At 39.8% G+C, this 26,654-nt stretch overlaps 1 protein-coding gene and 1 pseudogene across 1 annotated transcript in view; both read left to right on the forward strand.

Moving 5' to 3' along the window:
- The first annotated feature begins 608 nt into the window (after window positions 1-608).
- Window positions 609-1,406, forward strand: LOC110587198 (annotated as a pseudogene).
- A 3,519-nt stretch (window positions 1,407-4,925) lies between these two features.
- The window catches only part of SELENOI (selenoprotein I), a 41,175-nt gene continuing 19,446 nt past the window's right edge, over window positions 4,926-26,654 (forward strand). Inside the window, exons 1-4 of the mRNA XM_021697374.2 lie at window positions 4,926-5,087; window positions 22,125-22,193; window positions 22,627-22,735; window positions 24,687-24,761. Of these exons, the coding sequence (XP_021553049.1) occupies window positions 5,031-5,087; window positions 22,125-22,193; window positions 22,627-22,735; window positions 24,687-24,761 (310 nt within the window). The 5' untranslated portion in view covers window positions 4,926-5,030. The remainder of the gene's footprint in view (window positions 5,088-22,124; window positions 22,194-22,626; window positions 22,736-24,686; window positions 24,762-26,654) is intronic.

Genomic DNA, 26,654 nt, shown 5'->3' on the forward strand with positions numbered 1-26,654 from the left:
ATGCTCCTCTGAACATTTATGTATAGGTTTTGGGGTATTTACCAAGGAGTGGTATTGCTGGGTCATATGGTAACTCTGTTTAACTTTTTGGGGAACTGTCAAAGATTTTCCCATACGTGCTGCATCACTTTGCAATTCCACCAGCAACAACACACAAGAATTCCAATTTCTCCTCATCCTTGCCAACACTTGTTATTTTCTGGAGTTCCCTCTATTTTTTTTTTTTTTTTTTTTTGCACCCACTCACTTATCTTTTTAATGATTCTATATTTTATCACATTGATTTACCATGGTTTATAGTTTGGGTCCTTAATTCATTGGGCATTTTGACTGTCTGCATTTTCCCTCTGCAATGATAAATATGGCTCTTTCTAAATCTTGGCAATAAAGATTCTTTTCTTTCAGATTATTTCCTGGAAGTATGTTCTTCCAATGTGGGGTTACTAGGGCAATGACTATGAAGAATATTATAGCACCTGTTGCTGCCAGCAACATACATTTCTCTATTCCCTCACAGTCCAGTTTAATTCAGTGAAAACTTACTAAGGCCCCCCTCTTTCTTGCCGCTCGCTGCCTGTGGAGGTGGCAGCTGTCCTCTACTCAGCATCATGGCTGCCCTCAGACTTCTAGTGAAGACCAAGATTGTTAAAAAGAGGATCAAGAAGTTCATCTGGCACCAGTCAGACCAATATGTCACAGTTAAGTGCAACCAGGGGTTAAGAGTCTGTCGGTTAAGAGTCTACCTTCAGGGGCACCTGGGTGGCTCAGTCGTTAAGCGTCTGCCTTTGGCTCGGGTCATGGTCCCAGGGTCCTGGGATGGAGCCCCGCATCAGGCTCCCTGCTCCGCGGGAAGCCTGCTTCTCCCTCTCCCACTCCCCCTGCTTGTGTTCCCTCTCTCGCTGTGTCTCTCTTTGTCAAATAAATAAATAAAATCTTTAAAAAAAAAAGAGTCTACCTTCAGCTCAGGTCCTGGGATTGAGCCCCAGATCGGGCTCCCTGCTCTTGGGGAGACTGTTTCTCCTTCTCCTCCCTGCTCGTGCTCTCTTGCTATCTCTCTCTCTCAAATAAATAAATAAAATCTTTTAAAAAAATTAAGTGCAACTGGTGGAAATCCAGAGGCACTGACAATAGGGTGCACAGAAGATTCGAGGGCCAGATCTTGATGCCCAGCATTGAAATGGGAGCAACACCAAAACAAAGCACATGCTGCCCAGTGGCTTCTGGAAGTTCTTAGTCCACAAGGTCAAGGAGCTTGAAGTGCTGCTGATGTGCAACAAATCATACTGTGCAGAATTGCTCACAATGTCTCCTCCAAGAACCGTAAAGCCATTGTGGAAAGAGCAGCCCGACTGGCCATCAGAGTCACCAATCCCAATGCCAGGCTGTGCAGCAAAGAAAATGAATAGATAGCTTTTGTGCCTGTCGTATTTATGTTAATAAAACCATAAAACTACCAAGAAAAAAAAAAACTTACTGAGGACTTACTGAGTGCTAGTCATTATGCCAGGTCGGGGCTTTACAGATGTGGTCCTACCCCCGAGGCACTTCAAGTCCAGTAAGACACATAAGAAAATAGATAATTTCATAACATGTAAGTATGAAGAAAGAGGTATGCACAGGATGCTGTGGAAGCACAGAGAAACAGTGGGAAATCAAGTGGTTAGTGGTTTCCAAATCTTTTCCAGATGAAGCTTACTTCCTGTCCTGTTTTTTAGCTGTTGTAGCTAATATGAGGCGGTAGAGTGTTTGCAAAGTTGGTTGTAATAATGTCTTCCCATCCTTCCATGCAGGCTCCATTGCCAGGTGACTTTGCCATTCCATCCATTAAGAGGTGAGTCTATTTTCCTTCCCATGAATCTGGGCTGGCCTGCTGATTTGCTTTGTCCATGACAATGAGAGAGAAGTGACACTGTGTGACTTCTGAGCCTAGGTCTTGAAAGGCTTTGTAGTTTCCGTTTATGCTGTCTTGGAATAGTAATAAGACCAGCAAGACTAGCAGGACTGCCCAGCTAACCCCAGCCCAAACTGCTGACCTACAGAATTATGAGCATTATTATTATGTTATTTTAAGCTACTAAGTTTTGTGTGATCCGTTATGTGGCAATAAATAACTTTTACATCTGCCAAACCTTTTATTTTCTTGCAGCTCATGCCAACTGGTACGACATTTCATAATGAAAGGCTAAGTATCATTAGTATACTTGAAGAACTATTTCTGTATCTCATCTTCTAGATTATTTATCTAAATATTAATTTAGTATCTGTGAGATCTTAAAGTGTTCAGAGTTTTGTTTTGATTCCAACTCTTTATTTCTTATCCTTGAGTCAATTCTCTTTCCAAGATAAAATATCTCACACTTTTAACAGTGAACTTTTTAAAAGGGGGGTGGTAAGGGGAGGAAGGAAGAAAGAGAAACTTTGAAGAGCCAGGACATTGGATAATACTGGTCATTCACAGAATGAAGTAATAATGTACTCCTTGCCTGGGGTCCATGTTTTATTCAATTTTGTATCTCCAAGGTCTATAATGGTATCTGTATTTGGCACATGGCTAGAGTTCAACAAGAATACATGAAGAGATAATGAAACTACTTCTACACATTGTTTCATATTTGTATGTCTTATTTCCTGAAAGTAGAGCCAGCTTCTGCTAGAGTTCTGGTCCAGTAGGCAGCACAGCCTTGGGTATATCAAGGAAGATCTCAAAGCCTTATGTAGTAGACATCTATGTTGGCAACTATTACCTGAACCCTTGCCACAGGAAAATGAAGGACAGCAATATTTCCTACTCTCTTGCTCTTCTTAGGTTTTTCTGCTTGTACCTTTCTCTTCCACCGAAAACTAAGTAACTGTTGATCCCAACTCCAGTGATCTCAAAGATTCATGAAGACAAAAATAATCCTTACTCAAAAATGGGGTGTCTACATAGATCAATGGAACAGAATAGATAACCCAGAAATGGACCCTCAACTCCATGGTCAACTAATCCTCAACAAAGCGGGAAAGAATGTCCAATGGAAAAAAGATAGTCTCTTCAACAAATGGTGTTGGGAAAATTGGACCCCACATGCAGAATAATGAAATTGAACCATTTCCTTATACCACACACAAAAATAGACTCAAAATGGATGAAAGACCTAAAGGTGAGACAGGAATCTGTCAAAATCCTTGAGGAGAACACAGGCAACAAGAAGCCTGCTTCTCCCTCTCCCACTCCCCCTGCTTGTGTTCCCTCTCTCGCTGTGTCTCTCTCTGTCAAATAAATAAATAAAATTAAAAAAAAATAATTTGATATGAAGATTTTCTTCTCTTCATATTGATTAGAACAAACACATAGCGGAAGAAATCTGTAGCATTTTACTTGGGACAGTAGCTCCAGTCTGATGAATACATTGTCCAAAACTCATATTTAGTGCAAAGGCATGCCAATTCAGTATTCTTACCAGTACACAGAAGGGATTTTAAATACAGTACATGCATAAAGGAAATATTTTTATGTCCAAGGAGGTGGTTTCATAGTTTTCATTAGAGCCAATTTCCTTCTTAAAGGGAGATCCATATTTCTAATGTCCTCAAATCAGACACTACACAGCATATCAAAGACATGGGGAACATTAAGATGTACAAGACACAAATCCTCTCAAGTGAGGTGAGTCACTCAAGTTTATTTATCTGCCATGTACCATGATGATAGAGGCTTCATATCTATTACCTCATGAGGATCTTGTACTTTAGAAGGTGAGATAAGACACACGCAGAAATAATAATATACTTGGCATATACTGAGCACCCAATAATTATCTGTTTAATGAATGAATATAAGGAACATAAGAGATCTCAAAATAATCACCCTTGTTTCAGAGACCCAGAGATTGAGAGTCCCCCTTAGGTAGTGGTTTCCGACACCAAGAACCTCATTTCATGTTGGGTCGACCACTTCCGAGCTGTATAATGAATGGTCTGATCCTGGGCAGGTTAGGTAATCTGAATTTTGATTTCCTAATCTGTGAATTGGGTCAAGCGCCTCCCACTTCGTAGTAATGTTATGGGGGTTGGTGATAACGTATGTAAAGTTCCCCGCATAGAAGGCGCTCAAAAAAGTGGTAGCAACTATTACTATTAAGAAATTTTACTATTGGATTGATACACTCTAGCCATTGATCTAGTGCTCTTTCTACAACCGGCTCCAGTTATGTGCATGCACTTCTGCAAACACACTTAAAGACTCCTACAGACTCAGAGACCAGTGCTTTTATCTGGTGGAAGACATTAGCAATTTCACTTTGATAGAGCGGAGTGTGGAGAGGCCTGAGGGATGTCTCCAGCGCCTTTTCAGGGCCCCTTATATACTGCAAAAAGCCTGTCACCGAGGCTCCCCACCGGCTTCTCGACGTCCAATCACGTTTCCTAAGCACCTACTGTGCGCAGCGCACGGAGCCAGGAGCTGCTGCGGGCCGGGCACGTTCCCTTTCTCTGGTCTTTTACGTCACGGTTTGAGGGAACTCAGCCCTCTTCCCTGAAGTACTGTTGAATTGGTTCGCAGGCAATAGCGGTACCCGCAAGGAAAGCTCCAAACCTCCACACTGCAACGAAACCACAGATGCTCCCACCTACCGCCGCAGGGAGGAGCAAGGACCCCTGGGAAATTGACCTTTCGCCTCCACTCACTCTTTACTTCGGCTCACCAATTTTGACGCTAACGAATGAAGCGACGAGAAAACCTGGAAGGCGGGACTTAGTGTTGTCCGATCCACACTGATTGGGCTGCGACGGCGTGAGGGGGTGGACCGCGTGAACAGGCTAGCGTCTCTCCCTCGGTGGGCGGGAAGAGGTGGAGGCTGCGCTTGCGCACTGGGAGGCAGCGGAAGTGGCCTGAGGCGGCTACGCGTGCGCGGTGGGCGGAGCGCGGCTCTTCTACCTCCTCTGCCAGCCTAAGTCTTCCCATCCTTGCCCAGCTGGTGTGGTGTTCGTGTTCCCGCACCTTTTCGCGGAGAGTTGCTGCCGAGTGGGCGCTCGGTGTTCGGGTCGTCATGGCTGGTTACGAATACGTGAGCCCGGAGCAGCTGGCTGGCTTTGATAAGTACAAGGTAGCGCGGGGGCCCGCGGACGCCCCTCTCCCTCCTCTTCCCGGCCTCTCCCAGGCGGCTGTGGGGCAGGCGCGGTTCGTGTCACCTTGTGCCGCGTGGCTCCGAGCGGGCTGGCGGGCGTTTCTCCGGGGGTCCTGTCGAGACCTGGAGCTTTGGGGTCAGGGTGCGTGGGGGCATCCTAGGCCAGCCGCCTTGACTTGGTACCCTCCCGGGGGATTGCCTTTTTCTTAGGAGACCGCTCGACGAGAGTGGAACCAGAGAATTCCCTGTGCTTCTTTACTTCATTATTATTATTTTTATTTTTAGCGGATGCAGTTCCCTTCGTGGTGTCTTAATTGTCTTCATTTTAATGAGGTCTCCACCCGTCTCTTGGATACAACTCAGATGGAGATGGTTTTTGGCAGATGAGGCCCGGGGAGGGGGAGTAACTACCGAGGCGGTGGTATTGATGCACTCCACTTCTACTCCCAATGAGGAGACTTCCTCAGCAGTAGCTTTGGGCGCTTGGGCTGCCAGATGAAGTAAATGTGCGCAGAACGAACTGTGTAGTAGAAAGAGAGCGAGCTTTGGCGTCCGTAGAGACCTGATACTAACTCTAATTTCTTTACATGGCGTTGGGCCAGGTAATAGTCCCTATGGTGCAAAATGATTATGGGAATTTGCGAAGGGCCTGACACGTAATGGGCCTCCAGTAAATGCTGGTTGTTAACTTTCCTCCAAATCTGGTTTTCCTCCACTGCTCCCTTATCAGTGAATGACTCCACTGTCCATCCAGTTTTCCGAGCCTGAAATCTGGGCTGTAACCTTTCATCCTTGCTAACTGTGTCGCTTTCACTCTTGAGTCCTCTACCTCACCCACCAGTCAGTGAATCACCAGGTCCTGTACCTTCTGTCATTTTTAGCCTAAGCTAGAAGAGTGGTTCCATTACCACTCTTCCCACATACACTTTAAGTAATCTTTTTATTTTAGAATACTTTAGATTTGCAGGAAAACCGTGAAGATAGTACAGTTCCCTATGTCTCATACCTGGCTTTCCCTATGATTAACATCTTACATTAGTATGTTACATTTGTCACGATTAATGAACCAATATTCACGCATTATTAACTGAGGTCCATACTTTACTCAGATTTCCTAAGTTTTCACCTAATGCCCTTTTTCTGTTCTGGGATTTCATCCAGGATATCACATTTCATTTAGTCATCCTGTCTCCTTAGGCTCCTCTTGGCTGTGACCATTTATCAGACTTCCCTTCTTTTTGATAGCCTTGATAGTTTTGAGGAGTTCTGGTTATGTATTTTATAGAATGCCTGTCAGTTGGGATTTGTCTAATGTTTTTCTCATGATGAGGCAAGGGTTATGGGTTTTTGGGAGGAAGAGCACAGAGATGAAGTTGCACCTCTCATTGCATCATATGAAGAGTACATGTTATCAATATAACTTGTCACTGCTGATACTGACTTTGATCACCTGGCCGAGGTAGTGTTTGTTAGGTTTCTCCCTGTAAAGTTACTCTCTTTGGAAGGAAGTCACTATGAGCCCTCCCTTGGTAGTGGAGAGTTATGTCTTACCTCCCTGAGGGCAGAGTATTGGCATAATTTGTTTGGAATTATGCATGGGAGATTTGTCTTTTCTTCCCATTGTATATTTATCCAGTCATTTGTTTATATCAGTGTGGATGCATGAATATTTATTTTATACTTTGGGTTATAATCAAGTACTACTTTATTTTGCTCAACCACATTTACTCTTGCCCTTATAGTCTTTTCTCTATGTTAAATAGTGATCTTTAAAAAAATGTGCATTACTCCTTTGCTTAAAACCCACCACTGTCGGGCGCCTGGGTGGCTCAGTCGTTAAGCATCTACCTTCGGCTCGGGTCATGATCCCAGGGTCCTGGGATCAAGTCCCACATCGGGCTCCCTGCTCGGCAGGAAGCCTGCTTCTCCCTCTCCCGCTCCCCCTGCTTGTGTTCCCTCTCTCACTGTGTCTCTCTCTGTCAGAAAATAAATAAAATCTTAAAAACAAACAAACAAAACAAAACACAAAAAACACACCAATGTCTTCCCGTTGCTCTTGGAATGAAGTCCAAAAAATCCATAACATGATCTGCACGGTGCTGAATGATATGGTCCTTGCCTGTCTTCAGCTTCACATCATGCTCCTCACTGTCTGCCCGTGCCAGTATTAGTAGCCATCTCCTCCCCATCCCCCCTTCTTAGATCTTTAAGTAATGTTCCATCTGCCAGGATTGTAGCTTCCTTTCCTCTTTATATTCATCTTCATGTCTTCACTTATATGTTACTTCCTCACAGAAGCATCCCCTAAGCTCTCCTCTCCCCTTAAGCGTGCTGTCAGAGTACCCTCTGCTCCTTTATGGAATTTGTTAGTGTGTCTCCCTATTACAATGTAATACTCAAGTGGTTAGACTTGGCTTATGGATCACCATGGCCTTAGCACAATACTACTGTGCATACTAGGAACCCAATAGACATATGTAGAATGAATGAATAGCTGAAAAAAATCATAATGGATTTTGCCTAACTGGAATTGGAAAAACTGTGAAGGACCTTGCTTACAAGCAGGTCATATAGGACATTCCTCTGCTTTCAAGCAATATGGTGTCATACAATTTTGACCTGAGGTGCTGACATACATTAAAATTTAAGTGGAAAGAAGTTCCAGAGCCTTCTTGGTAACCTTGGCCAGGGCTTCACAACTTCATTAAAGAAGGTTATTCACCCAGATACCTCCTGTTTTGCCTTCAGCTCTACCCTCTTCCTGTTATCTCTTCTGCACAGTAAATATTGACATATAAAACTTTTTTTCCATACTAGGATCTGGCTTTCTGGGTGTAAGTGCCAATAGAATAGCTGTTTCATTTGCAGCAGTGTCTGTAATATGAAATCTACTTTTTCTTAATAAAGCAGTGTTCCCTAAGTTTATATTTCCAACTAGATAGGTGTCCTAATTTACAGGAAATTTTAGTGTGCTTTTCTATTCCTATGTTTTCCCGTTTTCCGTTATCTGACTCACTTTCTGTGTCTGGCAGCGTATCTCCTATCATCCTGGAAAACAAAGGTCAGTTTAGCAAACATCCAGTGTTCACTAAAATGTAGTTTGTTGATTTTATTTTAAAAAAGGAGGGCCACAAATTATAACATAAACTTCTTCTAGTAGAGGGTTCTTAGTATTGTGTTCAGATTAAAAATATGAATCCAAAGGTGCCCAAAGGACAAATCTGTGTGGTCAGTTTTCCTGGAATATGAATTGCACCTAGAGACACTTTCTTCCTAAAGATCACATGTTCCCATTGTGTGATCTTCAACAGGAAGTGCTTTATAAATGCTTATTGAATTAAAACAGCTTTTGAAGCAGATCATCCCATAAATGGGTAGACTCAAAACAGTCAAGAGATTTTTATTCCCTGGTGTGACCCTGTATATTAGAGCAAAGTGATGTGAGAAAATTTGATACTATAAAAGCTGCTGGTGGAAAAATTACTTTTGCATTAGTTTAATTTCTTTGTCTCCCTAGAGGTACATCTGAGAGCTACAGTTGGAAACCTGGCAGTTATTCAGAATAACCACCGAGAGTGGTGCACACGTGGGTGGTAATTAGATTTCTGTAGTAAGAAACTAAGACGATTGCTTCTCAGTGTAGAAGAAAGCATGGGATGGATTGTATGTTATGTGCTGTCTTAACATTTGTGTTCTCCGTTTGTTACCACGATTTTATTAAGCAGATGAATAATTAGTTGAGAGTCTGCCTTCTCTGTTAGGATATGAGCTCTGAGAGGGTAGGGCCTGTAGCTGTCTTGTTCAACATGATCAGGGTCTAGCACATGAACAGAATAGATACTCAACAAATATTTATTCGAGGAATGAAAGTGTAAAAGAACATAAATCATTTTGGAAGTGTGGTAAAAGGGAGCTGTGCATCTCCTGGATATCGGAAGAATACTTTTGTATTTTGAATGTGAAGATGTCAGGGGTTTAACTACCATTTTCTCTGTTGCTTATTTATGTACCTTTAGACAATTATATTGAGGGATTTTACCTTTGAGAGGCTTCTCATTCCTCCTTTCTGCCTGACCTTTCTTTGGACAAGTCTTTACAGTTGAAGGATTTCCCCAGTTATCTAAGGGTGAAACTTCTATTGTGGTTTACCTAATCTGACCTAGGGAAGGCATTGTTTAATTGATAGTGTAACAGCTAGTTTCAAATTGTATCATTTTTCTTCAGAGAGGAGGTAAGTGTTCTTTGAAATATCTTGCTTGGTTTCAAGAATATAATTCTATGATGAAATGGTTTCTGCTATTATTCTGTTGTTGCATATCAACAACAACTTGATTATAGGAACTGTGATAATGGTAAATTTATTAGTATTGCAGTTAACAGGTTGTAAAGAGAGACTGTGTGCATCTTGATGATAATGCTAAAGAATCTGGCCTTCACCCTTACTATAGTTCACACAGTTTGATTCTGTTTATTCAGTAAGCATTTATTTATTTATTTATTTATTTATATATATATTTTAATTTTATTTTTATTCTTATGTTAATCCCCATACATTACATCATTAGTTTTAGATGAAGTGTTCCATGATTCATTGTTTGTGCATAACACCCAGTGCTCCATGCAGAATGTGCCCTCCTCAATACCCACCACCAGGCTAAACCATCCTCCCACCCCCCTCCCCTCTAGAACCCTGTTTGTTTTTCAGAGTCCATCGTCTCTCATGGTTCGTCTACCCCTCCGATTTCCCCCGCTTCATTCTTCCCCTCCCGCTACCTTCTTCTTCTTTTTTTTTTTCTTAACATATATTGCATTATTTGTTTCAGAGGTACAGATCTGAGATTCAACAGTCTTGCACAATTCACAGCGCTTCAGTAAGCATTTATTGAGGGCCTACTGTGTCAGGCATAGCACTGGGGCTGCAAAATGCAGTTAGGTAAGTGCCGGGTGCTATGGGAGAGAAGGAAGCAGCTCCAGGGAGAGAGGGTTAAAGCTGAGAAAGGCAGCAGAGAGGGGATGGAGGGGAAAGGCAGAGCTCAGTCTAGAAAGATGAAGCTGAGTAGGTCCCACATTACCAGATGTAGAGGGAGAAAAGGCTTTACAGAGCAGAAGAGCAATGGAATGCAAAAGGAGTGGAGGCCGAGAGTATTTTCTGGCAACCATAAGAAGGTAGATGTTTAGGCGTAATGATGGAGGGGCAGGAGATGAGGCTGAAGAGGAATGTGGGGCCCTGTCAAGAGGGGATACTTTCATGGAAAGGACTTCTAGATTTTACCCTGTAGATCAGTGTTTCTATGGCCCAAGGACTATCAGCATCAGAATCACCTGGGAAAGTGTTTAAATAGGAGATTCCTAGCCTCACTTTGGGAGATTCAGATTGGGTAGATTACTGTTATCTGCATGTTAAATACCTCAGGTGATTTTTAGGCACATTGTAATGCTGTAGGTTTGGGGGAACTGCTTGATTTTTTTTTTTTTTTAAAGATTTTATTTATTTATTTATTCCTTTGAGAGAGCGAGAATGAGAGAGAGAGCGCGTGCACATGAGGGGGGAGGGTCAGAGGGAGAAGCAGGCTCCCTGCTGAGCAGGGAGCCCATGCGGGACTCGATCCCTGGACTTCAGGATCATAACCTGAGCCGAAGGCAGTTGCTCAACCGACTGAGCCACCCAGGCGCCCCGGAACTGCTTAATTTTCAACAGGATCAGATTTTAATTTTAGGAAGCTTACCCCAGCAGCTTGTAGAAAATGAATGGGTGAGGTGATCTGGAGACCTTTTGGGATCTTCTGGATAAACCTAGGTAAGAAATGAGGGGAAGCCTGAATCTAAGTAATAGGGATAGAAAGGGAGTGGGGATTCTAAAGATAGAAGTCAGAACTGGTTAACCTACCCACTGAATTTGGCCAGCAGATACGTTTAATTATAGCCCACACCATACTTTGTTTCAAAAATTAGCATCTTCCCCATAAAAACCCAGATTTCTCGATTCGTTTGAAAAACCAGAATAGTGGGCAACATTGGCCCTGAATTTCCTCTTGGCAAGACTCCCCCGAAGCTAAGTAGCGCTTGCCCTTTTTAAAAAAGGCAGTTGCTCTCCAGTTTGCCATTTTCCCGCCAGTCCATATGCTTCATGTGGGTCTGCTTTGTTCAGTTTATCTTCCTGACCCCTGTGGACGTTTGTTTATGATCCTTGATTTAAGATTAAAAATTGACAAGACCATGGTAACGGAGAAGCTGGAGGTGTTGGTGGGGTGAGTCCAGGGGATGAAGGATGGGGAGGAGTCTGGGATGACTCAGGTTCTGGTAAGATGACTGAGTGGAGAAAGGCGGTAGTCACTGAGGTAGGGGTTTTGTGAAGCATTAACCCTGGAAAGGTAACCCTTGGTAACAATAGTACCTAACACTTGTTTGGTCTGACTTAACCCTCTTGATAGCCCCAAGAGGAGGTATTATGAACTCCTATCTGATGAGTAAACAAACTCATGAGAGATTGACCCTTATAGAACAAGCATAATTATAATTTAAACGATAAGTGATGCTGAATCTGGAAGAATAACAGTAATCTTTTGTGCAAGGCACTTCTCTTGGGCAGGGCCATGTGAAGGTGTAGTTTGTGGACTGGGAATCAAAACAAAGAAAACTTCATGCGCTAAAGAAATATCGCTGGTGGATGAATTATCCTCCACTAAAGGAATATTTCTGTAATGATTTCAGAGATAGAACACTTTTCTTCTGAGCCAGAGTAGACACATGAGAAATTCTTAATCTTTTGATTTGCACTTATGATTGCAGGCCAGCTACAGTATACCATGTTAATTAAGGCATTACCTAGATATGTTACAGTTAATTCAGACATAACTTATTTTTAGTTGTGCTTGGTCTCCTTGAGTAGATTGGAAGAGCTGCCTTTCCCACCTGTAAATACATTCGTCTTTTTTTTTTTTTTTATTTGAGAGAGAGAATGAGATAGAGAGAGCATGAGAGGGGGGAGGGTCAGAGGGAGAAGCAGACTCCCTGCTGAGCAGGGAGCCCGATGCGGAACTCGATCCCAGGACTCCAGGATCATGACCTGAGCCGAAGGCAGTCGCTTAACCAACTGAGCCACCCACGCGCCCTCATTTGTAAGTCTTGAAAAGCATTTTAGTGGCCTTATTATTTATTTGTTTATTTTAAGGTTTTATTTTTAAGTAATCTCTACACCCAACGTGGGACTCAAACTCACAACCCCGAGATCAAGAGTCACATGCTCTACTGACTGAGCCAGCCAGACGCCCCTTTTTTATTATTTTTTTTAAGGTATTTTTAAGTAATCTCCTTAGCAGCCGTAGATATAGATTTATAAATATCTCATGGAAAGAATTATTTTTGCAGTTGACAGAGACAGAGGAGTCTTTCAGAAGGAGTGAAATAAGGATGGATGGGGAACTTCTGCAGAATGAGAGGGAGAGAGATCAAGTGGTAGGTAGAAGGTCACCACATTTTTAGGTGCTATTTGGAAGAAACATCTTGACTTGGTTCTTTTACTATTTTCTGAAACATCAGTTCACTGAGGATGGCTTGTTTTTCTAACTCCTGTAATGCTTAAATGTGAAGAACTTTGAATAAGAATTTGCCCAGCGCATAAGGGAAAGTTGGAGAAGATGTTCCGGAGAGACTGATGGGGGAACCGAAGCACAGAGACCAGGAAGACCATGGTAAATTAGACATAAGGAAGTGGTGGGTATGCCCAGTACCAGGCTGAGCCTAGTGAGCCCAGTGAAGGAAAGTTGAAATGGCAAGAGCAATATCATTGTAAATACTGAGTAATAATAATAATGATAATGATAGCAAACATTTATATGGCATTTACTATATGCCCGGCATTGCTTTAAGTGCTTTTACGTATTTTATCTCATTTAATATTCACAAGTGCCTTGTGAAGTAGAACTACTGTTACTTTACTGAGGCACAGAGAATTTAACTTGCTCAAGGTCCCAAAGTTTGAGATTTGAACCCAGGCAGTCTGGGTTAGGAGCCCATTTTCTTCATGCTATGCTTCCTCTCAAATCTAAGAACTAAAGATAAATTCTGCCTTGTAGTTACTGGGTGTTTTGTACCAGATAGAGGAACATTAGAATAAAGACCTTCAGTGATATGCTTAATTGGGTTTGTGTCTAATGTTTGCAGGCGGGGAAAATGTACAGTGAAAAAGAAAGAACTATTTTTGTTTTCTTTTCCCCCATTTAAAAATTATTAGCAGGGGCAAGTGGATGACTATATTTACTAGTCTTACATTTTGTTGAGTATTAAGAACATTTCGTATAGTAGTAGCTTTAATTGAGATAAAAGTCTTTTGATTAAATAATTAGCTTTGGGACTAATAATAAGTTTGAAATAAACCATGTGCTAGCGTTCTGACTTAGTGTCATTTTTAACCAGATTTCCTCATCTGTGATATGGTGTAGTATCTGCCTCATAGGATCATTATCAAAATTGAATGAGTTCATATTTGTAAAGTGCCCGGCACATAGTGCTGTATTAGTGTTAAGTAAAAAATAAAACTTGGCATCTGTGCCTCTCTGTTTGTGAACATTGGCTAACATATACACATGTGTACCCATACCCCAGGAAGTTATACCAAGAGAAAGTGTATTTTAGGAAAGCAAGTTAAGGGTGACAACTTAATGGAGAGAGAGAAGAGTAAGGGAGGTCTGTGTCTAGCTTGGGTCCCACAGAGACTTTGACTTCAGATTTCTTTTGTTAAATCATATATAATAATACAACAAGCAGAGTAAATAAATTTTCTTAAATACCACTTTCCTATTTAAGAATCTGCAGTATCCTCCGTGTATTTATCATGTGTTTGATACCCAGATTTCCCTGCAAGGATTTCAGGTTTCTTCACTCAATGACCCCTCTTTTTGTCTTTTCATCTCTTATTAGAATTTATTATAGGTTATTTAAGTTTAGCAAGCAAACTTGTTTGTCATCATGAATTGCTTGTTTTTACTGCTCTTGCTTCTCCAATCTTCTGTCACCATCTTCTCTCCAACTTGTTAGTAGATGTAAGTGATAATATTGACTGAAATGAGATCTCACTGTCTACAGAGTCATGTTTTCTGTGAGCGTAGTTCTTAAAGTCTTGTATTGATAGAAAGTATTTTAAGAAATTTTAAATTTTTGTCCCAGGGTTATTTGAAACCCCCCCCCCCTTTTTTTGCACTCTTAAGTTTAGGTTTGGTGTTTTTATGCCATAGATTATTTGTAGCATAATGCCTTGCATTTAGTAAATTTAGTGAGTACTTGCCAGATTTTATTATATCTTGTCTCTTGCTTACAATGCAGTATTTGAAGTTACCATAAGGAGGAATAGGTGTTGGCCACTAAACTAATGGTGTGGTTTATCCTTCAGCTGAGGAGTTGTGGGAGTGCTGTTAATGTTTGCTTTCACCAGAGCCGTGGTCCTCAAACCTGAGTGTGCTGCACAATTACCAGGAGGGTCTGTTAAAAGAGACTGCTGGGCTGCACCCCTAGAGTGTCTGATTCTGTATGTCTGGGGTAGGGTCCAAGAATATGGGTTCAGTTTGGTGACTACAGTTTGCAAACCACCTCATCAAAGAAATATTCAATTATATTGCAATCTGAAGAGCAGTTAATAAAACCAAGAGATGGATATAAAGGAGTGAGAAACTATATTACTGTAATGTATTAGCTCTCAAGCATCGGGTAGTCTTGATTTTGTGGGTAGGAGCCCTAAGATATCTCTTAGTAGAAAAGAGGATGTAGTGCTTTCAGTTATGCACTAGTTTCTTATTGCTGGGTAACAAATTATCACAGACTTGGTGGCATAAAACAACACACATTTATAATCTCACAGTTTTTATGAGTTAGGAGTTAGCCAGCCTCTCTCTCTGTTCAGGGTCTTACCAGGCTGCAGTTAAGGTGTCAGCTGGGCTGCGTTCTCATCTGCAGCTTGGGGTCCTCATCCAGGCTTGTGTGGTTGTTGGCAGCATGCAGTTCTTCTCAGTTGTAGGGCTGAGGCTCTTAGCTTCTAGGGCTTTCCCACTTTTCCCTGCCACATGGCCCTCACCATAGGCAGTTCACATCATTGTTGCTTGCTTCTTAAATGTCAGCAGGAGACTCCTCCAAATTGCTAAGATGAAGACTTATATAATGAAATGTATCATGGAAGTGATATCTCATCACCTTTGTCATGTAAAGTATCCTAATCAAGGCAGTGACCTCTCTCACCTTTGCTATTTTCTGTTGGTTAGAAACTAGTCACAGGGTCCACCGTCAAGGGAGTGGAATGAACTATCAAAGGGAGGGGATTGCTTATACAGGGGCTTGACTCACTGGGGATTACTTCAGGATGTGTCTGCCATAAATTGGAAGACAAAAAGTGTATTTTAGAGGATATTTTGAGAATAATGATTTCAGTAAATTGGATCTAGATAGATCATGATTGTATTTAAGCCAAGAAAGGATAGTCTGGTTTCAGACAACGTGATCAATTTCATAGATGTGTTCCAGGATGAATCAGAAAGGACTTACAGTTCAGACCTTTCTGTTTATTAGCCGTTATAATCCTTGAATTTTATAGTCTCTTCATGTGTAATATAGGTAGGAATAATCTATCTTACAATACCAAACAAGAGAATAGCTGTAATTGTCCTGTGGAAACTGTAAAACATTATACAAATGTAAACATTATATTATTAAATAGGGGAAGAGTAAGAAGAATTTCCTCTTGTGAAGTTAAAAGTTGGTTTGGACTAGTTCCTAGGGGAAAATAGATTTGGTGAAGGGAGTAACATTTCTTCTCATCACTGATACCTTAACTCTATACTGCTACTTAAATAAACATGCAAAGTACTTCATGCATTTATTCATTCATATGTGCAAACATTCAAATATGTTTATTGAGCTCAGGCTACTGTGTGCCAGAAACAGAAAAGATCAGGTTGGGAAGTTTTCTCCATTCTCGTAATTTTAAGTTTCTTTATATCCCAGTGCTCAGTGAGTCCCACACTTGTATGTGAAAGGCTGCTCTTTTGATTGCCTTGATATTTGTTGAGTAAATAACAATTTTTTAAATAATTGAGATCCCTCGTTTTATGTTTTGTGCTTAAGTGACTAGCCTGGAAGATTGGAATGCCAATGCTAAAGAACTCTGCTCCGGGAGTGGCTGGTGGGGTACATTTTGGCAACAATGGATTCTACCCCTGGAAAGACTTAAAGCACCTAAACATAATTGAGCCATGAGTCCTGTCAGCAAGGACCTCTGACCTCAGTATCGTACCCCAGTGCTGCACCGGACACTGAGCTTCATTGTTGCAGGGGGAGAAAAGAGAGAGTTGACTCTTTTCTTTCTTTCTCTTGTTTTAAGACAGGTTGGTAATGTGTGTTTTTCATTTTAGTCATGTCTGAAAAGTTGGTTTGAGCAACAAATATTATAATTTCACATAACCCAGTTGTGAACTAAAATTGGCTCTTTATGGATATCTTACTTTTTACTCCTAAAAACATGGATAATTTTGAACTCAAGAATTTTGGAAATAATTTAAAAAAATTAAAAATATCATTTCGAGTTTGCTTGCATCTGAAGTGATTAACAAGTGCAGTTTATGAACTATTAATATCTTGTATCGAGCCACATTTTATGGATTACTATAGTTAACTAAATATGTTTTATAAGTATAAAGCTTTGGGGTGCCTGGGTGGCTCAGTCAGTTGAGCAGCTGACTCTTGATTTCGGCTCAAGTCATCATCTCGGGCTTGTGGGATCAGGCCCCACATCTGGCTCCTTGCTCAGTGGGGAGTCTGCTTGAGGATTCTCTCTCCCTCTGCATCTCCTCCCCACTTGTGTTTTCTCTCTCTCATAAGTCTTTTTAAAACAGTATAAAGCTTATATTTCAGATGGGTAAAGACCGGCCTTATTTTAAAATCATTTGACAATACGAGTCCTATTCTACTTATATTGTTTAGAAGACAAAGTAGGGGAAATCTGTTGCTGAGTATAGATAGTAGAGCATTACTTGGGACAGTGGCCCCAGTCTAATTAATAATTTGTCCAAAGGTCTGTATTTAGTGCAAGGGTGTGTCTTCGTATCAGTTTTCTTAACAGTACAGAGAAGGGATTTGAAATATAGTACCCTTGTAAAGGAAATACTTCTATGTCCAAGGAGGTGGTTTCATAGTTTTCCTTTCATTGGAGCCAATTTCCTTCTTAAATTAAGGGGAGTCTCACATTTTTAATGTCCTTCTCGAAAACATACTTCACAGCATATTTGGAAGTAATTTAGAAGTCACTGTACTGCTAACCCTAACCCATAATCCTCTCCACCTGATGTACTTTAAGTCTTGTAACTGGCTTCTATTTGCACTTTGGTCCCTGTCTAGTTCTTTTTACACTGTAATCAGTACGATGCTTTAAAAATGTAAATCAGGATGTGCATTGGGTTTAGAATAAAATCTATCTTACTGTGGTCTTGCTGGGTGGTTAGGCCCACGTCTTCAATCTCATTTCCTGTCACTTCTCCCTGCTCACTAAGCTATAGCTGCATTAGCCTTCCTCCAGTATTACAAGTATTTCTAGTTTTGTGGTCTTTGCACATTTTTGTTCTCTTTGCTTGGAAGGTATCTTGGCATGTACTTGCCTCCCTGCAACACCACACACGTGCGCGCACGCATACACACCCACACACACAAATGCACACTGCCACATATATATTCTTTATTTTCTATTTCTTTTTAGGTATTTTACATATAAATGCACAGATCTTAAGTGTCTAATTTAGTGAATTTTTATATATGTATATACCCATATAACCACCACCCCAGATCAAGATACAGAATTATTTCTGGCACCTCAGAAGGCCCCCATTCAGTCTCTTCCATCAAACTACTATTATGACTTCTTTTGTCATAAGTTAATTTGTCTGTTTTTGAACTTGATATAAATGGAATCTACAGCAGCATGTTCTTTTTAGTGTCTCGCTTCTTTGACTCACTACAGTGTCTCTTATGTTCCTTATCTGTCTTCTCATCTTCTTGGCCTCAGCTGTGTCCCCTTCTTAGAGAAGCTTTCTCTGACCGCTCTGACTATGCACGCTCCGTGCCCCATGTCCTCTCGCAAAATACCCTGCTTATTTCCTTCACGGTATTTAACACAACTTGTGATTATTCCTTGTTTTCGTGCTTACCATCTGTCTCACAATGGGCTGTAGACTTGGTTAACATAGGTAACATTTTGGCTTGTTCATCATTGTCTTCACTGGGCCTAGCAAAAATTTGCCTGGCACAATCATAGGTACTGAACCATAAATACTTGTTGGCTTACTGAATGAATGAATGAAGAATGAACTCTGCTTTGTTTTCTGACTTAATACTGAAGTAAAAAAAAAAAGAAAGGTCTGAAACTTTCTAATTTTTGGCGAAATGTTATCTAAAGTAATTCTGATCTTACTAAGAATTTATGAAAATTTTCTCTTGTGGGAAAGATAGACTAATTGTCATAGATGACAGGACAGAATTCTATACCCAAATAAAAATTATTGAATGTACTAAAGAACAGTCTTGAGGGAAGTGTTTAGAAGTTCTGTCTTGATCAGCATTTTTACAGAGACTTAGGTGAAGGCATTATTATCAGCATGACAAATTTACATGCTGAGATTTTGGAGAGGCATAGCTATTACCTTGCATAAGTGAGTCTGAATCTGAAGAGATCTGGAGGGGATAGAAAAATGAGTTGAATCTAGTAAGATGAAATATTGTAATGGTAAATATAGAGTCTGGTACTTAGGTTCCAACAGTCATCCTCACGTTAGCATGGAGAAAGGTGGCTTAGTAGTCCAACTGCCCATTCGTATTTAAGTCTGCAGAATGATTTTGTTGCCATAGGAAATTAATAGGTTGAGTATCAGAGGAATATTGAGGAAGAGCGGCTTATGGTCATGTTATTTCTACTCATACACCACATGAAATGTTTCTTATGCCCTGGATCACATGTTTGTATTGGTTTAACAACAAATTGGATTGCCTGGAACACAGGTTGTCAAGCTAAAGCCCCCAGGCACCTGTTTTTGTGAATAAATATTGTTCTATAGGCACACAACCGTGCCCATTTGTTTACCTATTTTCTGTGACTGCTTTCTTGCTTCAGTGGTAGTGTTGAGTGTTTATTACAGAGACCATATGGCCTGCAGAGCCTAAAATATTTACTATCTGATGCTTTCCAGAAAAAGCTTTCCAACCTCTGGTCTAAAGTACAAGACCTAGATGAAGAAGATTGAAAGCATGGCAAGAGGACCCCCAGAGGAACATGGGATGTTTAAGCAGGCGAAGGGAAGATGTAGGTGCGACAGGGAGAGTGGCCTTCAAATAATTGAAACACTGTTGTTTGGAAGAAAAATTCGACCCTTGTCTGTTTAACTTTGTAAAGCAAAATGAAAACAGGATAGAAAATATGGGACAAGGGGAGGATTTTGTTAGTGTATAGAAAGTTGGTTTAACATGGGTTGGGTTGCTTCTGGAAATAATGTTTTTTTGCCACCAGAGGCATTTAAAAAGAGGCCGGATGACTGTTTTACCTGGTTGCATTGATGGGGGTCGGGCACTCAAGAACTAGACATCTTCTGAATTCTTGTAATTCTGAGATTTTGCCTTGGAATGATTCTCTCAAATCCAGGCTGTGGTTTTCAAGCATTTCTCCAGGGTACTAGCTTTGTCTGGCCTTGTAGATTGGAGATCAGGCAAGTCACAGGGAGCCTTAACAGTGGATTATCTACCTGGTTAAGGTGTTCAGATGTATACCATTCCAACAGAAAATAAAAATATATTTAATAAGCTTTAACAAATACCTGAATCTAGTTTAACATCTTTAAGATTTATTTTTTATTTTTTCATGAATGTGGAAGGTTTGAATCATTCTTTCTTCTTCCTATTGATTCACAAGACAGTTTTAAGTTTCTTTGTTTATACTAAGTGATATGTGATCTTGAAAAATACTCAGGTGTGTAAGGCTGGAGCACAGAGGGTTCTTTAGGTTTATTGTTTGCTACCTTTTGTGATCTCATATTACATTTTCTTGCTGTACTTGAGCTTCAATGTGAAACATCCGTTTAGGCAAACTGACCTTGTGTTTAGTTCTGCATTCTTTTCATACTTCTGGTCTTCTGAAGTAGATATTTAGAGGTAAAACTTCAGAATTTAAAAAGAGGAGCTTTTCTAATGAAAATACCATCAGTTAAGGGCCTTCTTATAGATCTAAGTTGAAATTATGGAAAGCTGCTGAGTGAGACTCGTTCAGCAAACATCTGAGTTAAGAACATTATACTTTGTACATCGTATTAGGTACTCATGTGATGTCTTAAACAGTTTCCTTCTGATTTGGACTTCTTACAACTTTTGTACTTTGCAGTGGACGGTGGGCTTGAAATGTGTGGTTTCCCCATTTATCTGACCTGCTGGCTACGTCAAGTGGGTCTGGGTGCCGACTTCTGTGAAGTGGAGGCCAGGGCCCTCCCCCTTGTCATTGGCAGTCTCTAGAGGCTCGTATTGGTTCCATGTCCTTAGGTCCGAAGACTTAAATCGAAGTGAGGACCCCTTCGTTCTGCAGAGGTTCAGATGTAATGGTATCTATTATGTGGAAAGGCTTTGTAACCTGTAGGGAGCTGTGCAAGTGCAAGTTGATTTTAGGAAGAACAGTAACTCGCATTTAAGTAGAGTCTGGCCTTGGCTGCTTAGCCTGTCCCTGTGGCCAGCAGAGGCACACTGAGTTCTTCACCATTTTCCTCCCACTGTCTAGCTCAGATCCACTGTCCCAGTTATCCATTTCAGGCAGAATGGGTTGGAGAAATGGAGGCACTCAGACATGGAGTCTGTTGAATCATAGACTTGCTGATTAACTGTCTTTGCTAGCAGTATTTAACATTGTTTCTATTTATTTACTTTTTTGTTCCATCACACTTTTGAGTCTTGAAACACTGATGAGAAAAGATTTCCTGCATATTTGGAAGCATTCAGGAAGAAGTTTTGACCTTTAATTATGATTTTTAAAAAATTAGATATTCAAATGCTTACTACTTATTTTATGTACATACTAAGTGTTAATATAAAACACAAAACTTTTTTCAGACATTTGACTGTTGTAATGTTTAAATGTCAACTGGACAAGTTAGGTAGTATTCCCACTCTTTGAGGTGGGAATTATCCCTTACCAATTAAGTATCTCTTCTTCCCTACACTAGTAGAGTGTTTCCGACATGCTAGGTACTCCAATGTGTGTGTGTCTGATGAATAAGTCATTGACGCGACTCTTAAAATTATATATATGTATATATGTATAAATACAGATAATAAAATTTCCTTTGAATTTTTATTAACTAGCTCAATAATTAGGGAATAAACTGTATTACCACAGAACCCTAACCTGTTGTTGTCTTTCTTTGCTTATTTATGCAATCCATTTTCCTCCTGTCAAGGGATCTGTCATCCTTTGGTGGTTAAAACACATTTAATAATATCTAATACTTACATAGCACTTACCGTGGGCAAGGTACTACTTTAAGTGTTTTGTGCATATGATTAATTTCTTAATTTTTATGACAGTTCTTTGAGGTAGAAGCTATGGTCCTCATTTACAGGTGAACAAACTAAGGCAGAGATTAAGTAACTTGCCCAAGGTTGCACAACTAGTAAGTGCATTAGTGGTGGTCTGAGGAGGTTGAGAAAGTCAGTGTTTGAATGTATACAGTGTGCACATTGTGATCTTGCATTGTGAGAACTTGTAAGCAATATAAATTTCTCTACTGAAACATTTAACATTGTAAAAGTTGATTGAATGAAAAAAAGAAATCTGGCTGTACTTGGCTGTCTTTGTACCATTTATAGTGTTCCTCCAATTTTGTTTAGATGAGGACATCATGTAAATAGACATATTCTCTAGGTTATTTTTGTATTATTATTTTCACTCCAGAAATACTGTTCTACTTGTTAGTGTGCAAGGGTAACTGAATATTTTCTTTTATTTCTTAACAGTACAGTGCTGTGGATACCAATCCACTCTCTCTGTATATCATGCATCCGTTTTGGAACACTATAGTAAAGGTAAGACAATTAATAGACTTGTACTTATGTTTTAGTAAGTTTTAAATATTTTACGGAGTGTTATGGATGCAACTGTTTAATAAGATATAAGAGAAACTAGCTCTCCTATACTTCTTTCCCTTAGTCACATACCTTTTGATTTATCTCACTGTTGGAGTATAAGCTTATACTCTATAATTCATCATTTTTATAAAATGAATCTAAAAATTTTCTTAAGTAAATGTAGTGTTATGATTATAAAAGTTTGCTGATTATAGAATTATTTAAAATATAGAAAAGAGAAGAAAGATGCTTATTTTTATCAACTGGACATTATGGTTTATGATCTTTCAAGTTTATAGCTTTTATTATGACTTAAATTTGCATCTTGTGTAGTGGCCAGAGAGATTCCTTTACTTTAATTATTTTTTAATTATTTTGAAAAAAAAATTAGGTATTTCCTACTTGGCTGGCTCCAAATCTGATAACCTTCTCTGGCTTTCTGCTCGTTGTATTCAACTTTCTACTTTTGGCATACTTTGATCCTGACTTTTATGCTTCAGGTAAGATTATTACTTTAATATAAAATTTAAAGTGTCTAAATAGAGAAAAATGAGATGTGGTTATTTTCTGGTTCTATTCATATGCTTGTATTTGGGGGAAGTTTTGGATACTATAAGGGTATGTAAAATGTTAGGAATTGAGTGTAAAAGCTAAGTTGTGTTTTCACAATCTGTTATGGATGTTTCCATTAAATTCTAGACACCAGCTTGGCTACTTAATTTAGATATGCTGTCTAAAAAGCAATGAGGTTTTGATAAAGAATAATTGGATTTATAAGAAGAAGAAATTAGGATTATGACACTTTGCCTAAAAGTGAATATGAGCGTGGTCCAACATACCCAGCAGTTCCAGAAATATCCCTTCTTCCCTTGTTCTCATTATGCAAGAAAAATCCCCCCCGCTTTTTTTGGAGGGAATGTGATCTGTCTTTCCCTCTGCTCAGCATCTGTATTTGCCTTTAATACCTCCAAGTTTTCTCTGAAAATGGTTCTTAGACCTTAAACGTTGATTGAAGTTTAAGGTCTTAAGAACCTCATTGGAAGAGAGAGGAAAGAAATGCTTTTGGAGGCAGTTGTTAGCCTGCTTGCACCCCAGACTCCAGTATCTTCTTTCACATCTGTTCCTGTCTTCGTGTTCTCCCTCACCCTGTTTCTGCCCCAGGCCATAGGACAGAATCTGGCTGTATTTGGGATGAAGGGGGATAAGTGGGAGATAGAGTTTATTTTCATTGCTCAGCTAGTTGATGGAGTTGAGAGAAATGGAAAGATGGAGGTAGATGAATATTTTTTGCATTCTAAGTTGGAGTATATATTTTCCAATAAGAATACTTACAAATGATGTAGTAGTAAGGAGTTTTAGTGTTATAATTCATCTGTGTTGTAGGTTTAGCAGACTTTTGTGGACTGACTTGCAGAAACTAACAGTCACTGAAAACATTGTTTTTATAGGAAAGTTCAGATTTTCACAAACTTATGACTTGATATTATAGAAATTCTGAATATTGAAACTATACATTTGCTTAACTGTCAATTGAAATTTTAAGCCATGGCTTCTATGCATGTAATAAAACGGCAACTTTATGAAGATCATAAGGTATGACATGATTAATAAGATTAAATTTTATTAAGCATGGTTTGGATATTAAGCAGTTTTTAAAAATTTGTATTTTAATCTTCAGAACATCCTCAAAAGTTTGTTTTGTAACTAGAAATATTTTATCCGACTACTGTAACATTATTTACTCAGTTATTAAGAGAGCTAAAAATATGTAAATATTATGCGTATTTCCCCAAATCATAGAACCTAGAGGACCAGGTAAACCATCTCGTCCTGGTATATTTGGTAAATGGAAGATGGGAAGGGTTAAATGATATATTCATGGTCACACTGCTGGTTGAATACAGAGCTGGGACTGGAACCTAGACCTCCTAATTCTCAGTTGTTCTATCTTAGGGTAAATAGTGAGGTCCAGACATTTCAGAATGATTCTGATGCCAAATCATCCAGTGGAGGTGACCTATCTGTACCCAAACGAAAAGGTCTTTTGTTTAGCTAATTAATAATGTAATGAGAGAATATAGATTGAAGGCTTAATGTATGTTGTAGGATAATTGTAAACAACGAGGATCAGATTAAACACAAGCATCTTTTAAGTTCCAAAAATATTAATTTTCATTCTCAGCACGTAAGTAATTTTCAAGTAAAGATGAACAATCAGTTTTGAGTTATGATTAAAGCTCAAAATAAATGTCTGTTGTTTATGAGGGGTTGGGCAGTTACTTTTTTGGTTTTGTCAGTTTACTGATATATTTTAATATCTGCATTAAAAGTATATTATAATGTACTTTAACTTTAATAAATAGAAATATTTCTATATTTCTCATTGCCAGTATATAGTATGGTAAGCATGCTTATACTTTGTATTAAAACCCATGTTGTTTTCCTTTGCAGCACCAGGTTACAAGCATGTCCCTGATTGGGTTTGGATTGTAGTGGGCATCCTCAACTTCATAGCCTACACTCTAGGTAAGAAAATGGCAAATACTCATGTTAGTCAATGGCTGGTGAATCTGTCAGCAGGGATAGCCATCCACTAAGTTAACTAACATTTTCTCCTGTGCTTAATTCATTTTAACTTGGGTGTATTAATTTCCTGTTCAATTTAAAACAAATGTTTTTGAGTTTATCTATGGAAAATACTGTCACTCATTGCTGGGGATGCAAAGAATAAGGTAGGAGTTGGCGAACTACCTCTTGCAGGCCAACTCTGGCCTGTTGCCTGTTTTGACAGGTAAAGTTTTATTGGAACACAGCTCTATTTATTCCTTTATATGTTGTCTATGCCTGCTTTCTGCAACAAAGACAAAGCTGAGTTGTTGCAACAAAGACTACTGATGACCCACAATGCCTCAACTATTTCCTGTCTGACTCTTTACATAAAATATTTACCAACAGCTGGAATAAGACGTCATTTTTGCCTTACGTTTGGGAAGCAATACTGACATATCAAATAATTGTGGAATACTGAGAGAGCTGCTATAATAGAGCACAGTGGGAGAACAAAAATAATTGGGAGAATAAAAAAGTGATCAATTCTTATTTGGTGGAGGGGGTGGTCAGGGAAGTCTGCTGTGTTAGGCCGTATTGTCTGTTGTGCCAAGAATGCTTTTTTGTTGGGGTTATCTGCATGGCTTGTCGTGCATGCTCCTATTCTCCTTCCCTGCTTTGTTTTTCTCCATAGTACTTAAAGCCATATGAACTGCTTGTTGTCTGTCTCCTCTAAAATGTACATAGCTTTGAGGGCTATGTACCCACTGTTGAGAACAGTGCCTAACACATAGTAGGCACTCAGTATATAGTTTTTAAATGAATATAAAATACCAGACCCTGACTTCACGTTGCTTAGATCTCTTCAGGTAAAAATGACTTGCACTCATAAAACCGGTATAATTTGGTACATGACTAAATGCTGACATTGCAGGTGACCAGAGCTGCAAGGGTTTGGGGAAGGAAGAAAGTGAAGTCCAGAAGAATTAGGGGAGAACTTAGTGAAAAATGACATTTTTAGGCAGAAGCTTTTGTACATTTGTTCTTAAAGATGAGCAGCTTTGGAGCGCCTGGGTGGCTCAGTTGGTTAAGCGTCTGCCTTCGGCTTGGGTCATGATCCCAGGGTCCTGGAATCCAACCCCACATCGGGCTCCCTGCTCAGCGGGGAGTCTGCTTCTTTCTCTCCCTCTGCCTGCTGCTTTGCCTACTTGTGATCTCTCTCTATCTCTCTGTCAGATAAATAAATAAAATCTTAAAAAAAAAAAAAAAGAGCAGGTTTAAGAATTCAATAAGGTTTGGTTACCAAGGGAAATAGGGAAAATGTTGAGAGTGGCCTGGGGCTCTGGCTTTTAACAGCATGTCTTAAGAGCCTTTTGATAATATGGTATCACCTACCTGGTTCATGTCCACAATTTTGGCAAAAATCCTGACCAAACATGAACTATTTGTTGCAAAACTGCCTTGAACTAATGTGAGGCAATGTACAAACTGTATTCTACTAGTGTGACTATTCTTACATTTTGCTGCAGGGTGCTGTCTAGGTCCTCCTGGGTTGTTCCCCACTCCCCCATAATATATGCTATATGCCCTGAATTCCCTTTCTTAAAATGAAACAAAAAACCCCTTCTGAAACATATCCAGACTTGTGGAGCTGGAATGGGTTCAGTGAGATGTACAGAACCTAATTATATGCAGTCCATGAATTCAGTGTTTGTAATAACTGCCCAGGAGTTGCACCACAAACAGGAATTTAAGCCAGCAAATAATGAGAAAAGACTTTGTGGAAACATTTTAGCTACTTAAGGGCAAAAAAGTTCCCAACACTATATAACAGAGATCTGCAGTGTTTGGGCAGGAATCTGGGCTTCGTCC

The sequence above is a fragment of the Neomonachus schauinslandi genome, chromosome 10 (genome assembly GCF_002201575.2).
Source record: "Neomonachus schauinslandi chromosome 10, ASM220157v2, whole genome shotgun sequence".
Lineage (NCBI taxonomy): Eukaryota > Metazoa > Chordata > Mammalia > Carnivora > Phocidae > Neomonachus > Neomonachus schauinslandi.